This window comes from Dipodomys merriami, unplaced genomic scaffold, assembly GCF_024711535.1.
Source record: "Dipodomys merriami isolate MVZ:Mamm:240054 unplaced genomic scaffold, mDipMer1.0.p SCAF_49, whole genome shotgun sequence".
Lineage (NCBI taxonomy): Eukaryota > Metazoa > Chordata > Mammalia > Rodentia > Heteromyidae > Dipodomys > Dipodomys merriami.
In genome coordinates this window covers 2,387,403-2,410,536 of record NW_027206057.1, presented here as the reverse complement: position 1 = coordinate 2,410,536, position 23,134 = coordinate 2,387,403, and the positions used below count along the sequence as shown (strand labels likewise).

The window sequence follows — 23,134 nt, the reverse complement described above, 5'->3', positions numbered from 1 at the left end:
TTCACACCAGATCTTTTACTTGCAGACCATCAGGGGTCCTGTGAGTGCCTATAAGACCATTTCACATGCTCCCATGCTGGGTCCCACAGGGAACAACCAGCTGTGTAAATGATGTCTCTGCTATCAAGGCCAGCATCTTTCATAAGTCAGAAGAGCAGTGTGGTTGGCTCAGGAACAGGTCTTCCTTCCTTGAGATTAGTGCTCTTTTCTCTCCACCATCATAATCATTATAGAATGCTTTTTTTTCCCTGTCTTCTCAGGAAATAGCTTTCTGAGTTACTGGCACGTTGATAACTGATTCAACCTAATGAGTATGTTGGCTGATCACTTACTAACATCCACAACTCTCAATGGTAGAGAGATAAACAGTTCTCTTCTATGCATTAGTCCTAGTTTCTAGGTCTAAAAAGGCTGTGCTTCACAAACATTATCTACTGGGTTGAAAACTGATACAAAAACCTTTCGTTGCCGGTGCTAGTAGCTCATGCTTGTAATCCCAACTACTAATGAGGCTGAGATCTGTGGATCATAGTTCAAAGCCATCCTGGGCAGGAAAGTTTTCGAGAATGCAATTAACCACAAAAAGCTGTAAGAAGAGCTGTGGCTCTTGAGCACAGCTCAAGAGCACAGCTCCTAGGCTCTGAATTCAAGCCCATGAATCAATGTGTATAATGTGCATGTATGCACAGCACACAAATAAGCTTCTAGTTCACCAGCTGTTTGAAAAGGACAGTATTTTGAACCTTTTACATGTGTTGTCTCTTCTCAATTTGAAAGTACTTAAAAAAGTATAAAAGCTGTAGTTTCCCCTTTGCCTATTATGCTTCCAACAAATGTATTTTTTAACTGTATGCCTTAAAGAAAAAAAAAACCTTTCAAGTTTAATACAAATTCACACATTTTAACAGTTAATTTACATTTAAAATTTCAAAGACCACATATAGTGCATTCAATGTGTAGGAAAGAACTTCTCCGATTAGCTTAAGTGTACATGAACTGTTTCCATGTTTATAGTGCATGATCAAGATTCACTCTGTGATAAAATTTATTGAGTATCATGAATCATATTGTTGTATTAACTCAGTTTTAAAACAAGTCTGGGAGGTAATTACTATCCTTCGTCTCCATTTCATAGAAGAGAGAGCAACAACAATAAAATGGAGTATTTAATTCTACAGCTAAAAAAACCCCAGATTAGTTGCTTTGATTTAAAATACCAGTAAAACACATGTAAATGATATAGACTGCATGCATCCATCTATGTAAGTATGAACAGGCATAGAGATGTGCATATTTACTTAGAATATTTTAATAGAACACTATATTCAGAATTTAATTTTCAGAAATACTGTACATCTGTAGGCTATTTTAAGATGCAATCTATTTACAGCTTGGGAGGTTAGGGACTAGGAATTACAAAGCAGTTAAATCTCTCAATGAATTAAACTCTCATTTCTTCATGTGCAAGTTAAAACTGCACTCGGGAGCAGGATTTACAATCACTTCCCAAAAGCTCACATTCAGCAAATCCATAATGGTTATAGAAATTGGTAGGTTGGAATAACTACTTCTATTTTGAAGTAGAAGATATGGTGAGGAAGAGTTTAGTCACTGACCTGTGAGCTGTTCACAGAGTCCATACAGCTGGCAAAGAAATAAGGCAAAGCCACATAGGGCTGAGAAACACAGCATAGGCATCCTGCCCATGACTGAACCTATTTGTTTAAATTTAAAATCTTCTCTAAAAGGATTTATAACCCCTGCCTACAAATTCTTGGGGCTTAGAAATGAGAGGTCACCCTAAAAACCTATTTCTGAGGCTTCTTGGAGTGCCTAGGGAAGGAACCCACAGGGACTGTGAAAGGTTCCATCAGCTATTCAATTTTTACAAGTCCAACCATCAGGAATTAGAGAAGGAGAGGTGTTCTATTAAATGTCTTCCTCATGCAGCCATATAGTAAATCTTCATTCAGAAAAGTGTGCTTTCTGATTCCTGATGGAATCCAGCTTGTCCCAAGTCTCTCTGTGATAGGGCTGGATCCCGGCTGTCCAGATTCAAACTAATCCCAACCATGTTTCCCAGACCATGTGCTCATGAGAGCCACTGGAGAGGGAAACACAGAACAAGCTATAACCGCTGAGACCCTCCAGTAAGTCATAGCAGCAAGATCAGAGGCTTTGAGAACCAAGTAAAGAAAGATTTCTAAGTCCTTTCATTTCCTAACAAATGGGGCAGTGTCATTCTTTCTGATGGAAGTATAGAATTCCACTGTATATGTGTATATAGACACACAACATACACACACCATATTTTCTTGATCCATTCATCTACTGAGGGGCATCTGGGTTGGTTCTATATCTTTCTTAGCTATAATGAATACTGCTGTGATAAATATAGTTATGCTGGTAGCTTTAGTGTGGTCTTGTTTGTGATCATTTGGAAAAATGCCAAAAAGTGGTATTGCTGGGTCATAGGGGAGCTCTATGTGTAGTCTTTGGAGGAACCTCCATACTGCTGTCCAAAGTGGTTGAACAAGTTTATACTCCCACCAACAGTGTAGTAGCTTTCCCTTTTGGCCACATCCCCCCAGCATCTGTTGTTATTAGATTTCTTGATTATAGCATGCTGTTTTGGTACCCTTGGTATTGTATGTTTATCTGAATTAGGGAAGGAAAGGTGAACAAAAAAATGGCGAGACGGAGGGGAAAGGGGGAGCCAATGCAACAGTGATACTCTACACAATACTATGTTGGAAATCATCCATACAACCTGGGGGGAGGGGCATGAGGGGGCGGGAAAGAGGGAGAAAAACGAGGGAAGGGGTAATAAGTTTGACAATAAATGTACTCACTACCTTACTTATGTGACTGTAATCCTTCTGTACCTTGACAATAAAATTAAAAGTAAAAAAAGACTTTTTTTCCCCATAACACATTGTGTTCTGCAAGAACTTTTTTCTTTTTTCTTTTTTTTTGTCGGTTGTGGGTCTTAAACTCTAGGCCTGAGTGCTGTCCCTCAGCTCTTCAGCTCAAGGCCAGTGCTCTACCACTTGAGCTACAGTGCCACTACTTTTTTCTTTTTAAGAACAGCAGTATGGCACATGCTTTTAAAGTAGCAATCCTTTGTGGTTTGGACTTAGGTATAATTTGGCTGCTTCATCTACATATCAAAAAGAAAGATATCATCAGGATAATACAATTTTTTTCCTGCTGAGTAGGAACTGGCATCTCAAATTATGAAAAACTCAATCAAAGGGAAATTAAAGTGAAAAAGTAAAGTAAAAGCAAGAAGCCCTGAGTTCAAGATCTCAGTACTGGCACAAAAACAAAACAAAGCTTAAAGCTCTAACCAGCCCTATCTCATTAATTAGTTGAACGCTAATTAATTGGAATCTAGCCTGTCAATATTTTCTCTCCCCTCTCATTACTTTCATTTTTTACAAGAGAAGTTAATTAGTCCAAATAGACATTCCTAATGTGGAGAGTATACAGCTGGGGGTGTGGTTTAAGTGGCAGAGCACTTGTTTACCAATGTAGAGTGTACACTCTATGTTCACGCAGCATAAGTCGTGCTCAGTGAGAATCAGTCATGTGGAGGGAAGAGGGGATCCCAACATACCATAGAGGCCTGAACTCACAAAGGAAGGACAGAAATGGGTAGCATATTTCAGAAAGACTTTTAGGAACAGATGAACTACAACGGACAGGTAACCTATGCAATTAGAGAATAAACTCTTCTTGGGCAATTAGCCTCTAAAATTAGAACATGAAGTCAAAAAGCAAAATTTCCAATTTATCCCAGTCTTTGCACTAATGAGCCCTTATCAAACATGGAATGCCTTTTCTCAGGTCAAATTATTTACATGTGAAAAAAAAAGTCCTCTCAAATCTAACAATTCCAAACTAGCTGGCCACTGCCAAAGCTCGCTCTCCTCAGTATCCACAACTTCATCAAATAGTATCATCCTTTGGAGTTGGGAACAAAACCTAACACCAGTCCTCTCATGTGTCCTTTGTTTTTCTTCCAATTATACTCAGGATCTGACTCCTCACTGTCTCCCATTCACACTGCCATTATCACCATACGCTCGTGCAACCTGGAGAATCTCCTTATTCTCTGCTTCTGCTCTTGCCTCCCAATAATTAACTAACGTTCACACTACAGTGAAAGCCACCTTAGAAAAACAAAAATCAGATCATGCCATATCCTTGCGCTCTCAAAACCTGTAAGGATCTCTTAGCATACTTGCATACTTTATAAAATCTCATGTCTTCACTCATGACCAGTTCCTACTTTTTTCCAGCATCTTCTCCCACCATTACTCTGTGACAGTGATTGCTCCTGTCTCAAGGCATTTGCACCTGCCACTCTGCACTTCCTAGACCATTGAATGGCTTGACCCACAGTATCACATGCCTCCCCAACTTCCCTATCCAAAACAATACCACTGACTCTTTTTTTCCCCCCCACTTCCATAAGCACATGCCACCAGTCCAAACCCTATCATCTATATCTTTTATTTTGTATACATTTTTCTCTCCCACTAGAATATCAGGTATTCAAAACAGGGACTCCGTCAGTGTCGACCTCTCTACACCTTTTATCCAGCACAAATACTAAATATATTACTTAATATATAACAAGTAACAGTTGCACTGACAAAGACATCAGGTGAAAATGAAAAAGTGGATGAAACAAGACATTAACATACTCATCAGAAATCTCAATATTGAGCTTCTGTTTGGTTTGGCTGAGAGTTGTGCGATAGAGCTTGGTGGCCATTTCAATCAGGTGGTCACTACTGAAGAGAAAGTCTCCTTTACTAGCAGCTTCTGAGCCCTGCAAGGGAAAACCAGAGTTAGACAATCATAATTTAAGACCATTGAGGAAGGAAATGTTTACAGGCTCAGCTGAAAATATACTTATGGTCTTATTAAAACATCGAATACTAGAGCCTATTTTTCCACAAGTAAACATATATACCAAGAGCAGTGTTTCTTTCACTTCCCTAGATAACTTCAGCAAGATTATCCAATACTTTGCTATTCATAGTTGGTTGATGGACCAGAAGTGACACTTGTGTCACCCAAGATCTTGTTAAGAGATGTATCATCTTGGGCTGCATCTCTGCTCAATGATTTAGAAACTGCAGCAAGTTTCACTGATATGGCTTCACATACTCAGGTTCAAGGAGCACTCACTCAACTTAAAACTAATGCTGAAAATGCTGTACAAAAAATTCCTCAGTGAGTGGGATTTCAAAAACATGTAACAATAACACTTCCACCAAATATCCTACAGCAGTGGCTGTCAACCTTCACCACACAAGGGACTCAACTAGGAGAACTTAAAAAAACAAAACGAAACTGGGATGTTGATTCTCCACTCCAAGAGATAAGAATTGCATATCAGTAGGAAAGACTTCAGGCAACAGAACTAGTCTGATAGGGAAAATGTCAAAATCAATGGTGAACTTTTACCTCCTTGAGGTGAACAGCAAAGAAGCCATCGTTTTGTGAGCTCATGGACACCTTGGTGACATCTACCAGAGGAACTTCTGATTTGATTTGCCCAGACTTTTGATCAGCAAGAAGGAGATTATTGTTTGTTAGGAGGAAAATGCGAGACGTACTCTAAAACAAAACAAGATATAAAACTATGATCAAAAATATCCCAATAAGGGCCATGAATTCAAAACATTAGTTATTTGCAAAAATGTGTATTTTATTCCAGGTATCTTTCAGCAAACATATCTATGTAAAATGAGAATACACTAGAGACATAAACAACATACTTTAAACTCATAATAATTTCAAGAACAAGCAAAATTCTGCCTAACCCTCAAAGTGAGGTGTAATTTCTTCACAGTTAACTACTAGGAGTGAGAAATCAAACTTTAATATTCGGAAAAATACAGAGGACTGATAGACTCTTCTTTGTCTTTAAGGTTAGCATCTTTACCTTCCCATTGGCACGGTTAATTTTGTTCACAACTTCAGCAATGATGATCTTTTCCTCAATGGCATCTTTGAGTTTCTTATACTTGGGATTCTTATTGATTTCCAGGTATGCACCTTGGAATGGTTGTCCAACACTAAAGAAAACCAATTCAAGCACATTAGAAATGGTTTGAAGGGCAAATACCACTGGCAAAAGGAAGCAAGTCTGTTGACTCTAAGGAGTAGCTGCCAACTTCATGAAAAGTTGTTTCAATTTATTTTATGTATTAACATGTATCTGTTTTAAATGTAAGTTGGAAATGAAACCATATCCTATTTTAAATTTATATCTGGATGTAATCATGGCCTTCAGTTGCTAAGACTTGATAAAAATGTTATCATACAGAGCAATCAGGATGGAAACCACTTCCAGTGACAGCCAGACTGCAGTACATGGCTATGGGTGAAGGAAAAGGCAATTTCTTGAAATCTGTTAATAGAAAGTTAACAGCTGTTCACAAAGGATTTAGTAATGCCTTTAACCAGTATGTATGTGGCATAGAAAAACAAGATCTGATATAATTACCATCACCCATTCCAAAGAAAAATCTCATTTCCTTGCGAAAAGAGGAAAATCAATAAGACTTCTGGGGATGCATAGAGTACGCAATCACTTTAGAAGAAATGATATAACACTTAATACTGCCACAAAACTGTTTCAAAGTGGGCAATCTATGAAAGGAGATGCAAGCTCCCTTTCTGGGATATGACTCTAAGTTGATGAAAGTGGCCAGACTTACAGAGCAGGGAAGTCTGCAAACAAATTATTTTTGGCAATAGTTGTAACTGTGCACATGCCACTAGATGCCAATGTTCCTGAAGACTATGGGGGTGAATCTTTGAGGGCAGTTTGTTTAAAGACACCAAAAATAAATAAATAAAAAAGGAAATTGCTGCTCCAGGCTTCATTTTGAGTTACTTACTTCTGGCAATGTGCACATATAACTTTAAATGCTAGCGTGGTGGGTGGAGGATTGGGGAAGAAAAATCCATGTAGGCGGTCAGTGTTTCACAGCTCTGAGGATATAAAAGGCTGACGCCCATAGGAGCCACAGCTTCAAGGAGTGGTAGGAGGGCAAATTATTCCACCTCTCCCACTACTGTGGGACGAGGACACCACCACCCTTGAAAACTGATAAAACTAAGCCCCCCAAAGACATTTTTTGGTGTTCATCTTCAAGTATGTATTTAATAATAAAAAGAAGTGCTAAGAGTCTTTTGTTTTCTCAGAAATGTATTCGCCAGTCTTTAGTTTTCGTAAAGTCATCTACAGGGAATGTTGATTAAGAACAGTACTCGAACTTAAGAATGTGTAAAGAAACATTTGAATAAAATTAGTTACTGAAGAATGCATACAATCAGTGTGCTTGTCTGAATATAGTTGAGATAGCAGGCATATTGGACAATTTTAGATTTAGTCACTGTGTATAACTTAAGGAATTATATGCCACCTTAAGGAGGTAAAACAACAACCCAAGGAAACTCCAGTTTAAAAGATTTAGACCAGGATTGGGAATGTGGCTTAGTGGTAAGATGCTTATCTAGCATGCATGAAGACCTAGGTTCAATTTCTCAGTACCACTTAAACAGAAAAAGCTGGAAGTGGTGCTTGCTCAAGTGGCAGAGTGCTAGCCTTGAGCAAAAGAAGCTCAGGGACAGTGTCTAGGCCCTGAGTTCAAGCCCTAGGATTGGCCAAAGGGGTGGGGGGGGATTTAGACCATAAATAGTCTGACAAAAGTCTGACAATGGATACTGAGATAATCTTTTAAAAATAGCAACTTTCTAATGTGTGTAGTAACAGAACCAATATAAATAATAAAGCACACATAAGTACTTATCAAAGCTAATTTTTTTAAACAGGTTTTAGTTTAAAATTATACAACCTGAATTTTTTTGGGGGGAGTGGTGCTAGAGATTGAACTCAGGGTCATGTGCTTGTAATTAAGTTTTGTGCTCAACACTGATGCTCTACAAGCTGAGCAATAGCTCTACTTCTAACTCTTTGCCAGTCAACCAGAGATGAGTCACTGACTTTTCTGCCTGGGCTGGCTTTGAACCATGATCCAAAGATTTCAGCATCCTGAGTAGCTAGGATCATAGGCAAGAGCCACTACCCCATTCCTGTGAGTGAGAGAGAGAGAGAGAGAGAGAGAGAGAGAGAGAGAGAGAGAGAGAGAATGTGTGTGTGTGCTTGCACAGACACACACATGCATCACTACTGTCTTGACCCCAAAGCCTTTATGTCTCACTCCTTTTATTTTGCTCACAATTCATACTTTACTACTTGAGCCATGTCTCCAGTTCTGACTTTTGCTGCTTAACTGAAGATAAAGGTCTTAAGGATTTGTCTGCATAAGTTGGCTTACAATCTCGATCCTTAGATTTCAGCCTCCTAAATAACTAGTATTATCAGTGTAAGCCATTGGTGCCTGGTGCAACTTTTTTTTGTTTTTATTTTATTTTATTTTGTTTTTGTTTTGTTTTTAATACCAGATTAAAAAAGAGATGGAAATTGTGCATGGTAGGGGTGAGGATAAGAACATGAGAAATGCAGGATATTTATGAATCTTCAGATGAGCAGTCTTTCACAAGAGCTTGTCTCATTAGATTTGCAGTGTTTTGTTGTTTTGTTTTCTTTTTCCTTTTCCTTAGAATGTAGTGTCCATAACAAAGCAATTGCCACTATGACCAGTGAGTTAGAAGACTGAATGACACCAGTAGCCCAGGCTGAAGTAATATGCAAAGAGTAATCACTGCCACTCTCTCCCATTGACCTTGGAAGTGAGTTTCTGACCTGGCTTGTTATGGCAGGAAGGCTGCAATAATGATTACACCATGCTACAAAAAGAATCTGAAAACAGGAAAGTACAATGCAATTAATTTTAATAGTCTATATAAATTTTAATTTATATGACTTCCAATTACTTAATAAAGGAGTCAAGCTAATGCCAATGGAACAAAACCAAAACTGCAATCTCTTTTTTCATCGAACACACTATGAAACATAGCTCAAGTGTGGTTTTGTGTTTTCATAAACAGCTGATTATGAAATGATTCATCAGATTAAAAATGGTTCATTTATAACAAAACTCAAAAGTTTCTAGAAAAGACCTACAAATATATGTAAGGGGAAAAATGGAGGAAAAAAGGCACTTATTAGTAAGACAAAACCAAGATACCTGGATGGGTATAAAGCCTTCTTGTCTTTGAAGAGTTCACTGGCTTCTAGTTTCTCTTCATAGATAAGTTTCTGCTGGTCTGTGAATTGGTCTCTGTATTTTTTACACTGTGAGATATAAGAAAAAACACAACAGATCACTTTTATCAGTAAATCAGCAGTAAAATTCTTTTCTATTTCTTCTCTATACACTTATAGTGATATGACCATAACTGTACTTAAAAGTTTCAATCTTCTGCTTTGCACATTTACATTTTTAATATATCCAGTCACTTTTGTGCTTTCTTTTTCTTTATGCTTTATTGTAAAAATGCTATATAGAGGGGTTACATGAGCAAGGTAATGAGTACATTTCCTATTGAGCATTGTTGCCTCCTTTGTTTTCCTCCTACCATCCCTCCCCTCCCACCTCCACAACTACAACCCCCACCCCCACCCCGTCCCACCCAGAAGTTGTAAAGTTTGTTTTCAATGTAGTGTTTTGTACATCTCATTGTTACAATGGGTCAACCTGTATCCTTATTTAAGCATTTTGTTTTTTCCCTTCCCCTCTCCGAATTACAGAAGTGTAAATGCAAGATGTAGGGCACCCACATCAAATACAGTGAAAATAGAGGTTATACCGTGGGGGAGGAACATAAAAAGCAACAAAATTTGTCTTGTATATAAGTTTATCTGATTTGGGAAGGGGGAATCACAGAAATAGTAGGACACTAGGTGAACCAATGCAACAGTGATACTCACTAGACATATTGGAAATGAACTTTACAACTGGGGGGGGGAGGAGTAGGAAAAATGAAAGAGGGGGTGAATAGAAATGTATTCAATGCCTTACTTATGTAAGAAGAAAAAAATTAGCATTTTTTTTTTTTAAGTTGGGCATGGTGCCTGAATTCTGGGCCTGGGCGCTGTCCCTCAGCTCTTCAGCTCAGCTAGCCCTATACCACTTGAGCCATAACACCACTTATGGCTTTTTCTTCTTATGTGGTACTGGAGAATTGAATCCAGGGCCTCATGCATGCAAGGCAAGCATGCTATCACCGAGCCACCTTTCCAGCCCCAGCATTCATTCTTAAACAAGGTAAGCCAACACCAAAGAACAATGAGTGTAAATATAAAAACTTCACTCATACAGGCCAGACACATATTCCTTGTTTTACAAAGTCAGTCTTGAAAAAAAATATTATAAAAGCTATTCTTTGTGTTGTGGAGTTTAATATGCTTCTTCAAAACACACCAGGCATATACCATGAGAGGTGTGAATCCATTATGCTGTATCAGTCCCTGAAAACACACCAGCCCCATACTAAGGCTGTCAGTCTCTACAGAGACTCACAGAAAAAGCATCACTTTTTTTTTTAACCAAGTTATTTGACACATTGACCCCAAAACTTCGTAAAATAATTCCTATTCTTTCTACATATTGTACATTCTATTGTATTTCATTTAGAAATGATGACAGTAATCTACTAAGTTGATTTCACAAGCCAAAATATGCCATGTCTTTATTTTATTTTTTTAAATTTTATTGTGAAAATACCGTACAGAGGGGTTACAATTAAATGGGCAAGATAATGAGTACATTTCTTATCAAGCATTGTTGCCTCCTCCTTTGTTTCCCCTTCCTATCCCTGCCTTTCCTCACCCTTCCCTGCCAAAGTTGTAAAGTTCGTTTTTTGACATACATTTTGTACATCTCATTGTTGTAATGGGTCCACCTGTATCCTTATTTAAATGATTTGTTTTTTTCCCTTCCCCTCCCCAAATTATACTAACATCAAATACAGTGAAAACAGGAGTTATACTGAGGGGGAGGGACATACAAAGCAAAAAAGAAATCATCTTATAAATATGTTAGAAACAATAGAAAGCAAGAAAAAAACATCTGAGTCCTTATCTTGGGGTTCACCTAAGATCAACTTATCTGACCGTTTCTGCTTGTCTCAGACATATACTAGTTATTGCAAATAAGGGAAACCATGGGACCTATGTTTCTTTGGGCCTAGCTTACTTCACTTAATATAATTTTTTCCAAGGCTTTCCATTTCTTAATAAATGGGGAATTGTCATTCTTTCTGATGGAGGCATAGAATTCCACTGTGTATATATACCACATTTTCTTGATCCATTCATCTATTGAAGGGCATCTGGGTTGGTTCCATATCTTAGCTATGGTAAATAATGCTGCAATGAACATAGTTGTGCTGGTAGCTTTAGTATAGTCTTGTTTGTGATCATTTGGATAAATACCCAAAAGTGGGATTGCTAGGTCATAGGGGCGCTTTATGTGGAGTCTTTTGAGGAACCTCCACACTGCTTTCCAAAGTGGTTGAACAAGTTTACACTCCCACCAACAATGCAGTAGGGTTCCCTTCTGTCCACATCCTCTCCATCATCTGTTGTCACTGGAGTTCTTGATTAGAGCCATTCTAACTGGAGTGAGGTGGTATCTCAAGGTTGTTTTAATTTGCATTTCTTTTATGTCTAGGGAGGTTGAACATTTCTTCATGTGTCTATTGGCCATCCTTTCCTCTTCAGAGAAGTTTCTCTGTAAATCTTTACCCCACTTATTTATTGGGCAGTTGTTTCTTTTAGGATTTGTTGTTGGGGGATTTAATTTTTTGAGTTCCAGGTATATTTTAGATATGAGACCCTTGTCCATTGTATGGCTAGTGAAGATCTCCTGCTAATCTGTGGGCTTTCTATTGATCTTGCTAGCTATGTCCTTTGCCGTGAAGAAGCTCGCAATTTCATGAATCCCATTTGTCCAAACTTTGATTTGTTGTGTTTCTGAGTCTCTATTAAGAAAATTTCAGTCTGTGCCAAGCAGACCTAGGGTTTCTCCTATGCTGTCTTGTAATGTTTTCAGAGTGTCTGCTTTGACTCTGAGGTCAATGATCCATTTGGAGTTGATTCTGGTGCAGGGTGATATATAAGGATCTAGCTATAGTTTTCTACAAGTGATTAACCAATTTTGTCAGAACCATTTACTGAAGAGGCTGTCTTTCTTCCATTCTTTTTTAGATGGCTATAGGTCTGTGAGTTCATTTCTCGGTTTTCAATTCTATTCCATTGGTCCTGAGGTCTGTTTTTGTGCCAGCTCCAAGCTGTTTTGATTACTATGGCTTTGTAGTAGAATTTGAAATTTGGTATTGATATTCCTCCAGCACTGTTTTTTGCTATTTGGGGTCTTTTATTGTTCCATATGAATTTTTGGATGCTATGTCTTATAGTTTGGAAAATACAGTTCCAAATTCTGCTATTACTACTTTACAATGTGCATGGAGATCAGGGAGATTTCTTCAGACTAAGGATGCCAGGAGAGGAGATAAGAATAGCCAGAGGTTCCATATCTTAGCTCTGGTAAATAATGCTGCAATAAACATAGTTGTGCTGGTAGCTTTAGTGTGGTCTTGTTTGTAAACATTTGGGTAAATGCCCAAAAGTGGGATTGCTAGGTCATAGGGGAGCTCTATGTGAAGTCTTTTGAGGAACCTCCATACTGCTTTCCAAAGTGGTTGAACAAGTTTACATTCCCACCAACAATGAAGTAAGGTTCCCTTCTGTCCACATCCCCTCCAGCATCTGTTGTTGTTAGAGTTCTTGATTTTTGCCATTCTAACTGGAGTGAGGTGATATCTCAATGTTGCTTTGATTTGCATTTCTTTTATGGCTAGGGAGGTTGAGCATTTCTTCATGTGTCTATTGGCCATCCTTCTTTCTTCTTCAGAGAAGTTTCTCTTTAAGTCTTTAGCCCACTTATTTATTGGGCAGTTGTTTCTTTGAGGATTTGTTGTTGGGGGATTTAATTTTTTGAGTTCAAAGTATATTTTAGATATGAGACCCTTGTCCGTTGTATGGCTAGTAAAGATCTTCTCCCAATCCGTGGGCTTTTTATTGATCTTGCTAGCTATGTCCTTTGCCATGCAGAAGCTCTGCAACTTCATGCAATCCCATTTGTCCAACCTTTCTTTGATTTGTTGTGTTTCCGGGTCCCTATTCAGAAAATTTCGGCCTGAGCCAAGGAGACCCAGGGTTTCTCCTATTCCATCCTGTAATGTTTTCAGAGTGTCTGCTTTGACTTCGAGGTCTTTAATCCATTTGGAGTTGATTCTGGAGCAGGGTGATATATAAGGATCTAGCTTTAGTTTTCTACATGTAGTTAACCAATTTTGCCAGCACCATTTACTGAAGAGGCTGTCTTTCCTCCATTCTATTGTTTTAGCTCCCTTATCGAAGATTAGATGGCTATAGGTCTGTGGGTTCATTTCTGGGTTTTCAATTCTATTCCATTGGTCCTGAGGTCTATTCTTATGCCAGTACCAGGCTGTTTTGATTACTATGGCTTTATAGTAGAGTTTGAAATTTGGTATTGATATTCCTCCAGCAGTGTTCTTTCCGTTGAGGAGCGTTTTTGCTATTCGGGGTCTTTTGTTGTTCCATATGGATTTTTGGATTGCCTCTTCTATTTCCTTGAAGAATGAGGTTGGAATTTTGATAGGTATTGCGTTGAATTTGTAGATAGCCTTGGGAAGTATTGCCATTTTCACGATGTTAATCTTTCCAATCCAGGAGCATGGGAGGTTTTGCCATTTTTTAAGTTCTGTGTTATTTTCCTTTTTCAAGATTTTAAAATTTTCATCATAGAAGTCCTTCACTTCTTTGGTTAAGTTAATTCCTAGGTATTTTAGCTAAGATATGGAACCAACCCAGATGCCCCTCAGTAGATGAATGGATCAAGAAAATGTGGTATATATACACAATGGAATTGTATGCCTCCATCAGAAAGAATGACATTGCACCATTCGTTAGGAAATGGAAAAACTTGGAAAAAATTATATTAAGTGAAGTAAGCCAGGCACAAAGAAACATAGGTCCCATGGTTTCCCTTATTTGCAATATCTAGTATATGTATGAGTCAAGCGAAAAAAGTCAGATAATGTGATGTTAGGAAAATGAACCCTTAGATAGGTATTTTAATGTTTTTTTTCTTTCATGCATGTGTTTCTAACGCATTTATAAGATTATTTCTTTGTTGCTTTGTATGTCCCTCCCCCACAGTATAACCCCAGCTTTCAATATATTTGATGTCAGTATAACTTGTGGAGGAGATGGGGAAAAACAAGTTGTTTAAGGATTCAGGTGGACTTGTTGCAACAATGAGAAGTACAAATTGTCATGTCAAAAATGAGCTTTACAATGTCGGTGGGGGGGAGGGAGGGAAGGATTGGGGGGGAGGGGGGAGGCTGGGAAGGGAGGTGAAGGGTAAACAAAGGAGGAGGCTGCAATGCTTGGTAAGAAATGTATGCATTATACTGCCCATGTAATTGTAACCCCTCTGTATAGTATGTTCACAAATAAAAAAAAAAAAAATGAATGGCCAGAGGGCAAGGATGGTTATTGGAGGAACAGTGCAAGAAATTCAGTTATAGGTAGAGGTGGAAAACCATCACTGAAATAACTTCATGAAGGTAAGTATTGATGCTGACCCTTCCTGTGGAAAGGCTCCCTTCAGGAGTAAAAGCAGTTTTACTCCCTACCCGGGTCCCTGTCAAGGCAGGTAAGGGTGGGTTTCCTGAACCAGGGGAAAGTAGAGTGAAAGCAAATCCCAGCAGCTCTCTGTTGCCATTTCTCTGAAATATTTCTAGGGCAGAATCAAAGGAGGAGATGAACAAGTAAGAGGTTGCTCAATTACAGAACAGAACTGAGTACCATTTCATATATGGTATTGGTATCACTTATTATAATCCTTAGCAATAGTCACTTATGTGATTCTGAAACATAAAGAAAAAACCTATACAGCAGGGCAGGGATGAGCTGACCAGCAGAGGTATGCACTGGTTGTTCTTTACTAAATATAAGCCCTTGAATCCAATGGTTTTTATTACATCTGAGAATGGCATACACAATAAGCCCACCTTCATGTATTTATTACCTGTAGTTCTGACCAAGTACAATGAAAAAGAATGAGAATAAATTTCAAGAACAATTTGAATTCCCACATGTACATTACACACATTACATAAATGCAGAAGCAGTCCTCTTATTATACTAGTATGATCTGCTGAGCGTTACCCTGTCCTTAATTTTGTGAAACTGGCAAATGGAAATTCTCAAATGGCAAATGATGCCCCAAGAGCTATGGAATAGTGAATGTACTTAATATAAGTGATAAACACAACAGTTTATGTTCACTAAAACGTGGAAGCTGGGTGGTCTTATGGGAAAATGAATTAAGCTGATTCACAGTGCAATACTGAACTCTATGCAACCCAAACATTTGCAGTTTTGCCTCCATGGCAGTCTCCTTGGAACCACTTACCCACAGATATTAAAGGTTTACTGCATCCAGCACTGTACCTCTCCGCTAGGTTAGTAAAATAAAGTCAATGTCTGCAACTACTACTCCATGGGTCCCTACATTTAAATTATACTCTATGTGCTAATATAAAATTGAGAAAGGGAAAATAGATGCTGAAATTTAATAGTTTTTATCTCCTGCAGTATTCTTTCAGACAAAGAAAACCAAGCAAATAAAACTGAACCACTGGAAACCAACTGGAACCTAAAACACAAAGTCAGTGCTTCAGTGAGCTATTTCTAACCATAACCAAGAAAACCACAGAGGCAATACCTCAACCACTGCAGGATTCCTGACAGAAACCTAAGTGCAGCTTAAAATCCTCAAGCAATTCTCTTTTAGACAGGAAGAAGGTGGTAAAAATCTCATTTTATAAAATAGCCCTCAAACACTCAAGACATTTAAGAAGTCTTTGAAAAAAAATGTGGCTTTGTTGTTTTTTTTTTACCCTCCATAAGTGGAAAATCCTTTTTAGTTCCTTGTGTGTCGAATCCAGGAATAGGTACGGTCTTGATGGCCAATTCTTGTCTATTGGCGATAAAGAAGGCATCTTATTTTTCATTTCCAAGAAGTATTTTTGTATCTGTGTTGAGTTTGAAAGAAAATACACCAGAAAAAACATTTATATGCTCCATAATCAAATTGTAATCTTTAATAATCCATAAAAGCTTTCTATGTCTTTATTCTACTCTTGTGCTGATTAGGGGAAATCTGAGTCTTACTAATTAAGTGAGAGGTTATTAATACTAATACTTATGCCAATACTAACTAATATTAACACTAGGTAACACTAAACAGCTTTACTTCCCAATACAATTGTACATGGCTATTAATTATGCAAAATTAAAACGTTACACTTAGGTGCTCAATATAGTCTCTGATTCTTCATATACAGATCATGTTCATCATTTTAGGAAGTTCTATTGGATAGCATTTGTACAGAATATAGATAGAACCTCCTGCCTTAAAATGGTTTGATTTGGGATATTCTGACTACATAATGGTGCAAATACAATAAGGCATTCACCATAAACCATATGTTTGCATTCTGATCTTTTCTTAAGTTAGTGATATGCTCATTTGAGATTCTGGGCAGGTCAGAGAGTACAGTGCCCAGCTAGCTACATGATCAAGAGGAAAACAATTGATATTCTAAAGTGGCCTGTGTTTAAGCTATGTTTGACAGGTTAAGTGAATTAAATGTATTCTTTTTTTGGGGGGGTGGGGTGGGGAGGAGAAGAGTCCTCAGGCTTGAACTCAGGTCCTGGGTGCTGTCTTGAGTATTTTTTTTTTTTGCTCAAGGCTAATGCTCTATCTCTTGAGCCATAACTTTACTTCCAGCTTCTTAGAAAGTCATTGAAGAGACTCACAGACTTTTCTACTGGGGTTGGCTTCAAACTGCAATCCAAACAGAACTCAGCCTCCTTGGTAGCAAGGGATTATAGGTATGAGCCACTGGCACCCAGCTTAACTGTATTCTTGCTATAAGATATTTTCAACTTATGATGGGTTTAATGTGTTGAAACTCCATTATAAGTCACGAAGCACTTCTGCTTAATATGTACAGGCAGGCACAATAAGAGCCTGTTATCACTACTCCATTTTAATCTTCTGTGAGCTTAGTCTCATTTTACACATAACCAAATGAAATCCACAGATGTTAAGTTACCTGCTCAAGTCACAAAACTATAAGCAGCAGTGCAGGCTGGTAGGTTCTAGCATTTGCACCCCTTTCCTCATTACATATACAAGAGCCACCTGGCATCTAGTTTTGCCAGTTTTGCTTTCCCACTACACACTAATTGGACTATGCAGTTTAATAGGGCAATAACCTGGCTTTCTCAAGTTCACTTGACAGTTTTCTCTGTCAGATAAGAATAACATCGGATTAATCATGTGCAGGCCACTATTCTGAACACCATTCTACTTGAACTTGGGTGTAGATGATACAAAAAGTACCAATTCACTGTTAAGTTATATCTTAATCTTTATCAATCTTTATCAAGAGTCACTATCAACTTTTTAAAAAGACACTATTTTTCTGAATTAGTGCTTTTTAGTAGTCGAATAATGCAAATCATCCATACAAACCAAGTATCAACGTACAATTCTCTGAAGTGTAAATTCATAGATTTTCTTTCCAGCATTAGCTCTAAAGAATTTTCTGTACTCCCTACGCACCTTTAAAAAGAAGATCAATGGTTAGAGTGGAGTATAAGTGGACAACAATGAGAATATATGGAGCACATATATATAAAAATATCATTTCTGGATTGAGTGAACCAATTTTAGCACCCTCAGACAGCAGATATACTGACTGGGACAAACAGAAACTAGAAGACACAAAGGGAAAACACCAGAATGAACTGATAGTTTAAATTCTTCCAGTAGCTTCTAAAGACCCTGATGATTTGATGAGAAAACATTATAGGAACAGTCTGCAAACCTGTCACAAATTAAAATACATTTCAGATATAATATATGTTATTACATAATTAATTACACAAAGAATTTTTATTTTTGGTGCCAATCCTAAGGCTTGACCTCAGGGCCTAGATGCCTTGTGCTCTACTACTTGAGCTACAGCTCTACTTCCAGATTTTTTTTTTTGGAAGGGCGGGGAGTGGCTAATTGGAAATAATGAGATAATAGTCTCACAGACTTCCCTGCTTATTAGCTAGCTTCGAACCCTAATCCTCAGAGCTCAACCTCTGGAGTAGCTAGGATTACAGACATAAGCCATCAGCACCCTGATCTTTCAAACTGTTTTATAAACAATAAAAACCAAATCTGAAAAACCATAGTGACTTTTCTAAAAAACTCAAGCATATAAAGATAAAATAAGAATTTAAACTGTTATTATCATTCAACTGTACTAATTTTTCTCATATACCCCTAAAACTTATGGTTAATGCTATCACAGCATTTAAGACATATTATAGTTTTACATCATGCACCTTGCCACCCTGCCAAAACTTCATTGCATATACTAATGTCTAGCAACAGTAAATGAGGTGTTTGTTGAATGAATAAATGATAGTTAAGTTCTGAAGTAGAAGGGATTAAAAAAAGTATTACTATCCAAATAGAAATGGGAGAAGGAGAAGTTAGCAAACTATTAAACTATTTGAATAATTCGAATATTTTGTACCCTTTGTTTCCAGTTTCCTGGATTTTAACATATACATCCCAAGTATTTCTACATTAGAGATTGTAAGCTAACTTACCAAATCTCTTGTAGATTCATATTTTCTAGTTTTTTTTTAAAAAAAATTAACATCATGTAACAATTCAAACTGAAGGTTTCCATTCCTTCAGGAAAAGTATGGTCATTAAGAGATGTGTTCCAACTGACTTGAATTTCACTGATCCTAAGTGACCTGCCTCCCATAAACTATTCTGCTTGCCTTGTGCTTTTTAAGTTCAACTCATTCTATATACCTTAACATTATTAAGATTTTTTTTTGTGCCATCTACCACACTTGTCAGTCCTCTTTTATTCATGGTCCAGTTATCATTTCTCTTATACTCATGGAAGTATTAGATTCAGGTCTGGGTACAGTAGCTTATGCCTATAATCCTAGCTATTTAGGAGGCTGAGATCTGAGAAGTGAGATTTGAAGCCAGCCTGGCCAGAAAAGCTAGTGAGACTCTTATCTCCAGCTATCCAGCAAAAAGCCAGAAGTGGAGCTGTGGCTTAAGTGGTAGAATAGCAGCCTTGATTAAAAAAAAAAAGCCACATGAAGAAGGCCCAGAGTTTAAGCTGCAGTATTGGTACATTTCAAACTTCCAACTTACAAGCGTGAAAGGGACTGAAGGGGTGACTGATATCTGTTATATGGATTCTACAATGATAACAGCACAGAAACATAGACAAGTTAAGGTCAGTTAAGTGACGTAAGACCTACTCATTCTATTTAATAGCTCATTCTATTTAATCTCATCTTACATGCCTTTGGATACTGCATAGGGCAGGACAGAGCTCCCGACAAACATCTAAACACACTACAAGGGTGACCCATTAAGGGTGTCAGGAATCCTTAAGGGATCCAGTATACTTTTCACAAAAAAAATAACCATTCCAAGGTGCAAAACTGTTGTTCATAGCAAGATAATTCACTTAAAAATTATTACATTCTTGGGCTTTAATCTTATTTCATAACAAGAGTGAAGACAAAAAAAACTTCTATCTTGTTGAAAACTAGGAGAAATATTACATACAAAATAAGTCCTGTTAATTTCTGATAAAACATTCACTTCCAGGCTGAATTTGCCTTGCAGGATACAAATGTAAACCTCTAAGGCAAAAATCTTTTAAAATCACATATAAATTAAGCCTAGAAAACTGTAGCTAAACATACTACAGATAGAAATTATTATGGAGTAAAAACCCCACTCAACGTTGTTTTATTTCTCCCTTTTATGAAAACTACAATGAAAATGAGAAGATATAAGTAAAATGGAAAATGTTTAGTTTTGTTTGAATACAAGCCAAAAGTAGAGCTTGTGTTGACTTTTCTCAAGTACACCTGCTAAATTCATGTTTCAGCTACTTCTTGATTATTTCAAAAATTATTTTATGAATACTCAATAAAAGGATAATTTACCAAAAATTTGTAGGCTAAACTTTCAGGGGAAAATGGAGGATGTTCAAAGTAGTATTCAGGAATACTTCTAAGGGCTGCTCAGATTCAGAGCATAGGATTTCTAAGTTAATATTCATAGGTTTAAAATAAGAGGAAATGTTCTTAAGATTCAAGTAAAAATAATGATAAGGATTAATGGGAGGAGCCAAAAATTAACTGTGTGATTCACTATGGAGATTAGTTATTGAATATTAAGTCCAAAAACCTTTCCAGTACAACATCTGAATGTTTTCGAGTGCTCAGTTATGGGTAGATATTAACTTATGTGTACCTATTCCTGCTATAGTAAACACCATTTTGAAATAAAACATGTCCTACTCACAAGAAAATTTAACATTCTCTTTCACTGAATGGCCCACTAATTTCTGTCATCTTACTTATCAAAATCTTAGTTAACCCATGCAAATCGCTTTGGTGTGTGTGCTAAACCATTAGAAGGATAGTCTCTTTGAAGGAAACTTGACTCCAAGTAGTCAATGGTACAGCAGAACAAACAGATTAAAAGAAACAAAACCTGTCATCCCCAGGCTGGTTACTGTGGATGGTACGTCAGTTTCTAGCCCAATGATTGGACTCTGTCTCATGATTAAAAAAAAAAGTTATAAGGATAATGTAAGGTAGAACTCTGGCAACTAAGTAGTGCATAACATATGTCACACTGCAAGTAACTTTAAATCTATTATTATTTGAAGAATTTAAAAGCTACATTAAAATCAGATATTAAAGTACAATTGTTTTTCCTCCCTCACAAAGAAACATAATTAGGCAAGCTGACATTTCCTAGAACTGTGCAGACCATCAGCAAGCATCATCAGTAGTTTTTTGGGGGTTAGTAGGTGCTAGGCTTTATGGAATTCACCCTGGGCAGGAAGAAGTGATGGAAGAAGTACCTTCAGTCCAAGCCAGTAAGCCCAAATGACAGCAACTGCATGCTTACGCCTAGCCTCCTCCTTCAAGCGTTTCAATTCCCTTCGAGCCTAGAATGTTTTTAGATAGTAAATAAAAGAGACAGCCCAATGCAGACAGCACAAATGACCAGAAGAAGATACCCCACCAAATAGAAAAGCCAATTTACGAATAGAATTTCAGAGTAGAGAGACAGTGAGTAATCATTTCAACCCAAGTAATCACTGCAAAGCTGGCACAGCCGCTGGTCTTTTCAGTGCACTGAGACTGTGCTCCGGATGAAGGGAAGGCTATGTGGGATCCACGGAAATTACCTCCAGCTCTCACTCACCTTCCTTCCTTATTCTTTTTCCTTTACCTCATTCTCCACACACTGAACGCCCTTATCAAAATTGTACAACTGAGTACCCTTAATAATTCCACTAGACCTCTCTTTGCTGATGGTATACTGTGCTGACAAGACAGTAAGAATCTCTTGGAGTTCACGCACTTGGATGAATAAAAAGATAACCCTGTGAACCACCAGTTGGAAAATGGATGTGTTAAGCAACAACACTCTAAAATTCTTTCTGGTAAAAAAGATGAGAAGGAACAAATATAAAACTGGATTTCACTGGGTAGTTTAGTGCTTGCTTAGCATTTACAAGGACCTACCACTGCCAAAAACAAAGAAATTGTAGTTAAGTCCGTTTAAAGATTTTTAAATCAATCTCAAGGAAAAATTAATCTTAAGACTTTTAAGGAACATAAGTAGGTATAATCTTTCAAGATTTTATAGTATTGTGACTGTGAAATAAATAAGCTCAGTGGGAGAAGGTAACAATTACTATCTATCTAAGAAAGTCTTTCTGCCTCTATCAATTTTCCTTAGTTAGCTAAGAAATTTGTTGGGTTTTCACAAATTTTAAGGGGAAAAAAAAAACAAATACAAAAAAAACTCTGGTTAGCTTTTGGCAAACTAACTTTGCTATGCTGGCCAAAGCTGACTATTCTCATTTTTTCTCACAAGATAGGGCTGCAAGGTAGACTTAAAAAGGACAGGAATCTGTAGATACTTGTGTTCTGGTCTGGAATACACATTTTTAGTCAAGATGACCTTTGATTTTCTAAGTAACAAAAACATCTAAAAATTTTGTCCCTTGGGGTATGTGAAATGTTCACAGAGCCCATGACTATGCCTGGGGATTACTGACAGTATTTCAGGAGGCCTTTGTTTCTGAAAACAAACAGCTGATGTTGAAATTCTTGGGATTCTTCTGTGGCCATTGGAGCTAGCTTTTGCACGAACATAGTTTTCTGTGAAATCAGAGATGATTGTTCTTTTCACATATTTTGCCTGTAATAATCAATAGCTGCTGGAGTCAGCCTAAAAACACACTGTCATTCATGGATTAATTTTCTTAAGGCATGCATTAGGTGTTTTCACTGTCAACCTACTGCACAAGACAGTCAAGCCCAAATCTTAACATCCCAACATGCCCCACTTCTGTATCAAAATACCTCTACAGAATTGCCAGCACCCATCAGTGAGGTAGGGGGAGGTTGACTAAACATGCAGGTTAGAGTTTAAAAAAAGAGTAAGTAGTCTAGAGCTTTATTAGTAAGCAGTTAAGGTTTCTTTGGCCTAGACATGCCTAAATTTTCTATGCATCTAGCATCTGTAGTTTTATTAAGTCTGTCTCTGTTGGGACATGCACCAGGGTGAATTGCTACTAATTGTTGTTATTCATCCCTTCTATGCTAGAGTTGAGCATTAGTTACTGCAGAATTCCAGGATGGAGTGATGGGAGTGTGCAAGTACCTTAGATCCAAGCCAGTAAGCCCAAATAACTGCAATAGCATGTTTATTCCTAGCCTCCTCCTTCAGCCGTCTCAGTTCCCTTCGCGCCTGTGATGCATTTGAAAAGGAGTTACAGAAAAGTTTAAGGCAGGAAAGGTTACTGCTGCTTCCCAATGGAGAAAGAACAAGAAAGACACCAAGTCACCACACCAAATAGTAAACACAAAAAGCGTGTGCCACCACCCCACACCAAAATGTTGGAC

The 23,134-nt window shown here is 37.6% G+C and overlaps 1 protein-coding gene across 5 annotated transcripts in view; it reads right to left on the bottom strand.

Annotated features, from left to right (window-relative positions):
• Myo1b (myosin IB) overlaps nucleotides 1-23,134 on the bottom strand; it is a 187,147-nt gene that overhangs the window by 797 nt on the left and 163,216 nt on the right. For 3 of the 5 annotated variants that reach the window (XM_069995684.1, XM_069995686.1, XM_069995683.1), the window contains exons 23-30: nucleotides 22,893-22,979; nucleotides 21,076-21,162; nucleotides 17,646-17,720; nucleotides 15,988-16,122; nucleotides 9,180-9,286; nucleotides 5,963-6,095; nucleotides 5,482-5,634; nucleotides 4,713-4,840 (exon numbers count right to left, since the gene is read on the bottom strand). In XM_069995684.1, coding sequence (XP_069851785.1) covers nucleotides 4,713-4,840; nucleotides 5,482-5,634; nucleotides 5,963-6,095; nucleotides 9,180-9,286; nucleotides 15,988-16,122; nucleotides 17,646-17,720; nucleotides 21,076-21,162; nucleotides 22,893-22,979 — 905 coding nt within the window. The remainder of the gene's footprint in view (nucleotides 1-4,712; nucleotides 4,841-5,481; nucleotides 5,635-5,962; nucleotides 6,096-9,179; nucleotides 9,287-15,987; nucleotides 16,123-17,645; nucleotides 17,721-21,075; nucleotides 21,163-22,892; nucleotides 22,980-23,134) is intronic. The other 2 variants (XM_069995687.1, XM_069995685.1) reach the window with 2 other exon arrangements.